The sequence below is a fragment of the Buceros rhinoceros genome, unplaced genomic scaffold (assembly GCF_000710305.1).
Source record: "Buceros rhinoceros silvestris isolate BGI_N320 unplaced genomic scaffold, ASM71030v1 scaffold605, whole genome shotgun sequence".
Lineage (NCBI taxonomy): Eukaryota > Metazoa > Chordata > Aves > Bucerotiformes > Bucerotidae > Buceros > Buceros rhinoceros.
The window spans coordinates 81,703-91,077 of NW_010411000.1; the positions used below are offsets into that span (position 1 = coordinate 81,703).

The 9,375-nt window shown below is 42.0% G+C and overlaps 1 protein-coding gene across 1 annotated transcript in view; it reads left to right on the forward strand.

The window, feature by feature from the left end:
• The window catches only part of ADCYAP1R1 (adenylate cyclase activating polypeptide 1 (pituitary) receptor type I), a 103,310-nt gene that overhangs the window by 50,335 nt on the left and 43,600 nt on the right, over window positions 1-9,375 (forward strand). Inside the window, exon 3 of the mRNA XM_010135809.1 lies at window positions 1,071-1,178. Within this exon, the coding sequence (XP_010134111.1) occupies window positions 1,071-1,178 (108 nt within the window). The remainder of the gene's footprint in view (window positions 1-1,070; window positions 1,179-9,375) is intronic.

Below are 9,375 nucleotides of genomic sequence, written 5' to 3' on the forward strand. Positions count from 1 at the left end.
GAAGATGATTCCCGTTTGAGTTTCCTCCACTAACTCGTTTTTTTAAACATTGCTAGGAAATTTGAGAGACTGCTCTGAGTTTTCCTGGACATGGGTTAAGCATTCCAGGTTTATGAGCTAATAAGATGGCGGGTTACAGAAGTACAGGAAGGCTTGTGCTTCCGAAAGCCAGTCACAGTGATCAGAAAGAAGCAGGAGTTGGGCTCCTTTTTTGAATTAACATTTCTCCTGTAGCCTAAGAGAAGACAACTCCCATCCACAATCTCATCACCAGCTCTTTTTTCATGTGTGTAACAGGAGGCTGGTTCTTTACCACCCAGATCTTTAGTTCGAAGCTTGTCATCTGCAGCCTAATCTCTGAACCTGATTCTGTCTTTAGGTTATGCAGGAAATCATCAGGTTGACCTCTTTTGACCAACCTTTTGACATTGTGAGTTGATGTTCCCTAGAGCAAAGACTGCAGTAGAGATAGTGAATGATGTTACAACAGTTCTTTACTAAGGAAGGACATTTCTATTCCACATATTTTAAAAGGAAAGTAAACACGATGAAGGAGGTGAGCTTCCCTCACGTATCCACAACACCGGCTGTAGAATGAAGTGGAATCTGGTTTTCAGTTTCCAATCTATTCCATGGGTCAAATTCCAAAACATGGCAGTACCCAACCTTTGGCATGGATTAGAGCCAACAGAAATTTATAGAATTTAAATCAAAGATGTGATCCGCAAATAAAAGAAGATTTAACCCAGCACTGCTAAATGGCATCAGATTTCATGCTCAAGGGAAGATTTGTTTGTGGTATACGTTGGAGTGATTTAAACAACATCCTCTGTGAGAACAGAGTTTGGCCGTTATTGTGCCATGCAGCTACATATTTTATGCTATTCCTGTGAATGAATTTCCCAGGATTTTATTCCAGGGAAAGTTTAGTAGAAAATGATAGTGTTTATTATTCTGAACAAGCATATTTTTATGGATAGACCGAAAACCCAACTATAAAATGCAGTAACAGTGTGAAGTCAGGAATATTTTGATCACTGATGTATTTTATCCCTCCTCCTCTTCTACAGGCTGCCCAGGAATGTGGGACAACATCACATGCTGGAAACCTGCAAGCGTGGGCGAAATCGTCTTTGTCAAGTGTCCTGCACTGTTCAGGTTTATCATCTCTGAAGACGGTAAAGTAGTTTGGCTTTGTTCTTTGCCTCTGTCTGGTAAAGCTGCATGGCCAGGATGAGCGTGGAACCTCACCTAGAGGCTCAGCATAAAGGGAAACTCTCCAGCTGCCTGGTGTTGGGCTCCAGTTTGAAGAAGTACTGTAGAAAACCAGGGTCTTGTGTGCGTAGACACTGCGTCCAAATGAGTTGCTATTACCTTAGTGGTGGTAATACTAACTCTTTGACCTAGTTATTAGTATTACCTGGTGCTTTTTAATGGGAGGAGTATCTGTGCAAGGTCCTGTTTGCATGAGACCAAAACCCCCATAATCTTTCTGGATTGTTTTAACCTTTGCAATGCTGGGTAAAAATGATAGTGAACAGGAGGAAATAACGATGGAGTTGTTCAGAGCAGGTATATAGATTAATGAACTGCTTTCTTCAAATTCCTCATTCATTTCCTTCAAGATTCCATGAAATTATCTTCCCAGCTGAATGACTGAGAGAGGCTAAGTCCTTCCATCAATGTTAGCTAACAAGCCTTTGCTGATAATTAACGAGGTTCTGTCTGTCTCCTCCCAGCACCCGTCTAGGCCACTGCAGATCACCTAATTAGCACTGTCTGTTGGGGGAAAAGTTCATCATTATTCCCCAAGATCCTTACCCAAAGATTATTTTACCAAATTAATTTTTCCTTTACAGTCTTAAGCCCCAAATCCACCTTCTCTGCATTGCCACACTCAGAGCAGCATTTGGGAGAGAGTGTTTCATACACGGCTCCAGGAATGCTGAAATCCTCAGCTTTGAATACATCCATTTGAGCCATCCAGACAGTGGAGCAAGAGCCAAGGCTCTTGTGAAATGGAAGGGAATTTAAGGGTGATCATTATCTCATCTAAATTTACCCATATGAAACTCAAAGTTTTTCTCTAGGAGTCCTCTAAACTCGTTCTGTAGTCAGTGGCGAGGCAGAGACCCACAGAGGGCAATTTATGCTATTTCAGGAGACGTGAGGTGAATCATACCTGGGCGATACCTCTCTTTACCCAGCAAGTACTGAGGGCAGTTCGCTTGAACTAGGCACCTGATTTTTGAACGAGGAAAGAGAAGTCACTCTTTAAATTATCAGGTATAAAAATGTAATTACTACTGTAATTCCAAGTGCTTTAATTTTAGCCAGTATAATCAAACATAGTCTTTAGCGCTGTAATAATGGTTCAGTATTGACTCAATGCACACAACGGCACTTACTGAGCCATCCATGTCTAGTGATGATAGAGAAAACAACGTGTCACCATCCAGTAGGGTTCGTGTTTAGCGTGGCTAAGAAAATATTCTTCCCTCTTTCAGTTTTTTTGTGTGGCTGTGTTTTTTTTTTTTAAGTTCTCCATGACTTTGTAATCAATTTTTGTTGACTACTTCTCATTCCACCTAATTATTAAACCGATTCTGGTCGTATTTTGCTCATGATATGCACTCAACCAAACGTTTTTGCTACCTGGTTACCAGTGATGCTTGCAGCCTGCAGGCACGGTGCTGTTAGGTTATTTATTGTGCATCAGCAGACGGCTGGTATATTGTCATCTGCTGATGTGAGTGCAGGAGGCCTGGTCCTCCAGAGAGTGCCTGTCTGAATTCCCATTAGGTCTCCTCCTTTTCAGTGGCTTGTAATCTACACCCCCTACATACCCTCGAGCTACAGCGTGCTAACACATGGTAGCATAATGCTTTCCTCTCTCTCCCTGACTGTTTTGGATGCAATGCTCAGAGAGAGTGATGCTAGTTTGATGCTATGGAGAGTGGTGCCATGTGCATCTACAGGAGATACCTCCCTCTGCCAACCTGTCCACACACCTCTGCCATGGACCTTTTAAATATTCTTTATTTTAAGAGATGTCTCTGATGCTTCTATTTATATCCCACACAAATATGTTACCATGTTAATAAGTTAATTTCTTTGCCATGGTGCTACCATTTCTGAAGTGATTAAGGCTAGGAGGGCTTTTGAGAAACCATCGAATCATAAAAGCATAGAGTAGTTCGGGTAGGAAAGGACCTTCAAAGCTCCTCCAGTCCAACTCCTGCAGGGAGCAGGGACATCTGCACCCAGAGCAGGGGGCTCAGAGCCCCAAGGGCCAACTGACCTGGGATGGGGCCAGGGATGGGGCTTCTGCCAGGGGCCAGGGGCTCACCACCCTCAGTGTAAGAATTGCCTTCCTTCTCTCTACTCTAAATCTTCCTCTTTTAGTTTAAATCCATCATCCCTTGTTCCATCACAACAAGCCCTGCTGAAAACACTGTCCCCATCCTTCTTATGGGTTCCCTTAAGTACTGAAAGGTTACAATCAGGTCTCTCTGGAGCTTTCTCATCTCCAGGCTGGACAATCCCAACTCTCTCAGCCTGTCCTCACAGCAGAGATGCTCCATCCCTGGCCCCACCCCAGCAGCTCCCTGTCTCTGCTGTTCTGAGGCCCCCAGAGCTGGATCCAGCCCTGCAGGGGGGTCTCCCCAGAGCACAGCAGAGGTTAGCTCACTACTATCTATTCCAGAGCTTAAAGAACCTGGTACCTGTTAAAGGGAAAGACATTCTTTATTTATTTTTTTTTTTAATTAAAATGCATGTTTTAGAAAAATAATTTTAACAAAATCACAGAAAATCATATAAAAATGAAAAACTCTATCATAACTAGATGTGTGTAAAATAAAGGGCTCAAGGAGTATTTTTGAATTATTTGCCTAGGATTTACAGACCTGTTCACATACCATAGGTCGCATTTGACCTGTGTCAGAGTGCCAGTACGACCCAAAGGGAGGAGCAGTCGGTCCCATGTAAACATCTGTCCCGCTTGCTTTAGCTCCTCACAGGATCACTGACAAAAGGACAGTGGTTACCTCTCGTGATGCTGGGTTTGGGGGAGGGGGGGTTGGACATCTGTTTAGTAGGAGCAAAATCAAGATTAGTAATTCATTAGATAAACAAATAATCATTTAATCTGGAGTAGTTTGAAATCTCTGCTGATCTGGCTGGATCTGCTCTAGTGACCTCAAGGTGGAAATATCTACATCCATAATCACTCTCTTGGGTGAATCAGCACGAGTTTTCACTGTCATTGCTGTTAATTTTAATTAGCCGAGTATGTTTGTTTCAATGAGGGCTTAATGAAAAAAGTCACATTTTATAAAGGTTCCTTAAATAATGGGTTATCTAATAACTGAAATGTTTCCAAGACTCAGCTAATCACATTTTATAGATTGTTATAGTATCCTCTGGCTGCTGTGGTGTTTCTAGAATATGTAACTAGGGTAGACACTGACACTAATATTTATTAATAGAAAATTCAGCCTTAATACAGCGAAGTTGTTGTATGACCATGAATCATTTTTACAAACAGTAGCAATAACTTTGAATTTCACTTCTAGACAGTTTGTCCTGTGAAGCACTGAAGGTCCTGTAGGTACAAGTGCTTGTATAACCATGGGCAAACCATATGATGTGTTAAACTTAAAGAGGGGGTAGGAGTTTTTTCACTTGGCTTTGGATACCTGAAAGTTATGTGTGTCCTAAGAACTGATCACTTGGATTTCCAGTGCCGTAAATGGAAAGCAATGGGTGCTTATAGAAGACGTTACTCATGGATGGTTCTTCAGATACTTAAGATAGTAGTTACAGAGTATGTCCCACTGAGGGACACGGTTCAGGGACCCTGGCAGTGCAGGGTGAAGGGTTGGACTCAGTGATCTTAAAGCTCTCTTCCAGGCAGGTGATTCTGTGATTCTATGTTTCTCCGACCTATTGCAAATGCTTATCTTGAGCTGAAGTCACTGGATGGGGCTGTTTTAGGAATTTCAGAAAGGAATTTGGCTGCCTTGGTAACTGATTTCCATATGCAGTAAAATGAAAAAAAAAAAGATAGTACAAAATAAAAATTAACCTACATAACTGTGATCTGGAGAGCTGCTTTGTTAAACAATTATCTATGGATTTAGCTAAAAATACCAGCTGTGGCTGTTTTAAGTTGAAAATACACCCTGCAAAATAAAAATTAACCTACATAACTGTGATCTGGAGAGCTGCTTTGTTAAACAATTATCTATGGATTTAGCTAAAAATACCAGCTGTGGCTGTTTTAAGTTGAAAATACACCCTGCTCTAACCTTCACTCCTCCGAACTGAGGAGCTACATTGGAACACAGGAAGCCTAGTGTTAAATTCTGTGCTGTGAAGGGTTGGTGACTCTTCCTTGAAACATTTCATTTCACCTCTGCTCCTTCAAAATTACTAGATTTTTAAAATTTCCTTTCAGCTGCACACTGTAAACAAAAAAGTCGTTCTCAAAATCTCTCCACATGAAAGAAACATCAGTTCACGAGTCTTTCTAATCACGTAGGTTAAGGATTTACAATGGTTTTCCTTCTACAGGGTTCCTAAATATTAATGTCTTTTTCTCTTCAAAATCCATTTCTTTGACATCCACTGACCCACAATTTTATTTTCACTGGGACCTCTAATTTCCATGACGTCGCTGTTGTACACTGTGCTTTCTCCAGTGCCTTCCCAGCACTGACTCTAGAGACAACCACTCTAGAACGGGCTGTATTTAAAGTGTTCGAAGGTATCTCTGCAGAGGAAGAACAAAGGAAAAGAGTGGCAAGCTGTGATGTTGCATTTGAGTCTGATAGAGCAAGACCTAGAGATGGCCCCAACATCATGATCTGAACTCTCAGCTGGAAAATTTTCTATTTTGTTCTTTTTCTCTTTTTTTTTTTTTTTTTCCGGACAGGGGTGCTGCTGCCTGGCAGTGGAAATCTACAGAAGCCAAGTCTGTGCTTTTCTTTCTGTGCCCTGCACAGCTAAGATATTCTGGAACCTATAAAGCCACATTACTCAAATGGACCGCTGATAGAAAGCCAATAGCCAAATCAGAAATGAGTGTATTTTTAGACCTTTGATTTGCAGGAAAAACTAAAACAAATGATAATAGGCAGGTTTTGAGCATTGCCATATGCTCCACACGGAGAAAATGGTTTCATTCACAAATCCAAATCATAAATATGAGTCTTCCAGCAATTCAGAATGTTTATCTAGTACTCAGTCTGGGACACAACTTGCTACTCCCCAAGGAGCATCACTGCACAGCACGGTTTACTATGTAAGGTAGGGAAAATGTACACAGTTCTAACCAAAGACATAAAGTGCATCCTGCGTTGATACCAGCATTCGGACTCCTAACTAAAATCCAGATATTATAGAATTTATGAGGGAATTATATCATATGCTCACATTTTTGAGCCAAAATGTTTGGCTTGCTGCTACTCCAGAAGTTATATGACTTCACTGCTCCGCCAACAAACTTTATCATCCTTGAGATCAAGAAATAGAAAATAGTCTATTACTGACCCCATTAAAAACACGAGGAGACACTCAAGGACTTTGTCGTAAGAACATCAAGCATCATATACTCTGCTCTGGAGGTCTCGTGGGTGGACAATGGGGTGGATGAAGGCAGGGTTAATTGGATTTGGGAAGCCATCTCTGGCTTTTTTCGTCTGTCTGAGTTTAACTGTTATCCCTAGTCAAACAGAGTAAGATGACAAGAGAAGCGTTAATGAGAGGGGAAGTGATACTACGTGTTCATATATAGAAATTATATATAGACCATATATAGACCTTCCATGTCATTTCTGGGGAAATAGTCCTGAGAGAGTCTGCAAGTGCTGACTACATACCACCGTGAAAATGGTACATAACTGCCAAACTGGGTGAAAGGACATTGTCTCCACACTGTTGAAAACATTTGCAAGTTATGTATTGTTTGGTTTTTTTTTTAAATCAGACAAAAGAAAAGGTGACTGTTAAAGATCAGGGACCTTCAAAACAACAAAATGTATCTGGAGGACTGTGCGCTTATTTTCTGCTGAAGTAGAAGATGCAGGATTCCTTTGCTGCTGGCTGAAGCTAAGGTCAGCGTTGCCGCAGACAGGAATTGAAATTGCATTTGCCTGTCAAATAGGCAAAGCAAAAGATCAATGCAAAGGTCTAGATTTCTCTTCAGCAGTGTCTCACCCCGGTGGTATTTCAACATCCTGCATGAAAACCGAGGGAAGAAAAACACTGGAACCAAGGACCAGCCTCTGAAAACCAGACATGACCCATCCCGTAGTATTTTCATCATGGGAATAGTAATGAACCGTCAGAGCTTAATTAGTCTTTGAAGGATCCAGGAATGTGCCTACCTTAGTTTCATCCTTCACCTTATCCGAGACCCTGTGTAGCGTTCAGAGGAAGGTTCGGGGCAAAGGTGTCTGGTTTTTTATATTGGCACCAGCTAGGAGTTTCGGACAGCTCTCAAAGCTGTCTGCGGACTGCACGTGTGTGACCGCTGCTCGGTGTTCAGCAAGTCCTAGAAAGAATTGTGACATAGCGAGCGACTGCAAGAGCTACCAAGTGTTGGTGTTAAAAACAGTAAGTCGTGCCCATAACCAAGATAATAGTGCTTACTAGACACCAAGTCCTTTCCTGCTGGGTTTAATCCCTCGGCTTTCTACAGGCACTGAAGCCGTGAGATGACTTCAGCTTTCCCAAAGCGAGGAGGACAAGCTGTAATTAAGTGTGCCTCCTCAACCACAGCATCACAGTCTATCTGCAATGCAGAGGGAAAGGGGAGGAAAACATCGCTATCAAAGAAGAGCAATTGTACCTACATTTCCAAACAACTAGTTAAGGCCTGATAGATGCTTTATACGGGAAAATGACATTTTATGGCCTTTCCCTCCAAATCATGGGGACATGAGACTCTAAACCTCTGATACTCAAACATGCGACATGACCGAGAGCGTTTCAGCTAAAAATCGAGTCCTTGGCCTGTTGCAAGATGAAATCCTGTAACAGCCAGGGGAAAGCTGTGATGCAACTCAAGACCTTTCTCAATATGAAACGAAAAATAATTTAGCCTTGGGAAATAAAAAATGCTCCTCCAGGAAGTACGCAAGGTTGGAACATGCTGAGAGCTGCTATGTAGCTTGGTCGTCGAAAGGTAATAGCTTCAAGTATCACTGTAGGTACGACATGGGCAGATGCATCGACCTTTACTAGTCATCTTTGCTCTATTCTTGTTTCTTTGCTTGATTCAAATGACTGAGAAAGGAGTTCCAGTTGATTGCAAGATTTTAGGTGTCATGGGTGCACATTCGTTCTTGCCTTTAAGCAAGGGCTTCAACCTGCTTTCTTCTCTGGGACTTATGTCGTAACTGATAATCTCCATTGGACAATATTTACTTATTTTCTGTATTTCTTATTTGAAAAACATTTGCCTTTCTCTGAAATAAGTCTCCCGCCCTCTTCAGAGCTAGGAGACCCTTCAGTAGTATTTGTGTTGAGCTTTCATTCTGACGGATGCGCCTGTGACAGCCAGCCTCGTAGGAAGGATACACTTAATGTTCAGGTGATGCCTAGCAGTTGCTGTGGTGACCTCAGACCAGTGTAGTTTCTTAGGCTTTGATAGGAGAGAGGAAGAAAAGAAGAAAGTCATCATTTCCCTTACATGTCATTGATCATATCTGTACGTCGGTCCTGCCTAGGCCAGCCCAGTGTACTGTGGCCTTTATGTCCTCCATATGGGACCTTACTGGTATTCTTCCATGATCTCCAGGCATGATTCACTGAGTCTTCTTGTCTCTATGTCATGAATCCACGTGCCCTGAAATTAGTACAGCATAGAGGAAGAAAGGACTTGTCTATCAATCAGTCCATCGGTGCCTTTACTGCAGTGTTTTGCACCAGCCGCTGGTAACGCAGAAGCTGGTTCGTCTCATCCTGTGGTCGGTGTCCAAAACTGCCCTCTGGAAGTGCCAGTCCTTTTATAGGAGGAGACTTAAAAAACAGATGAACTTTTTTTCAGCTGAGTAAACAGAATGGGATGAATTTGCCCCATAGGATCAATTCCTCAGATATCCTTAGGCACCAGTTCTTATTTGAAGAATGACTATGAACCAGGCTTCCTCCTCTTACCCTTCTGTTTCCTCTGCCTTAGTTTTCTGTTTTCTAAATTCAGTGAACAATAAATACCACTTAATCTTGTACTGTCGCTGTGTGAGCACTATGTTCACAAATCCCTTTGTCAGGGTAAACAGCAATACACAGTAAACGCCAAGCGACTAACGACTTTCAAACCACAGTTGAAAGGACATGAGGCTGGAGAGACCAAAACCCTCGGAAAGA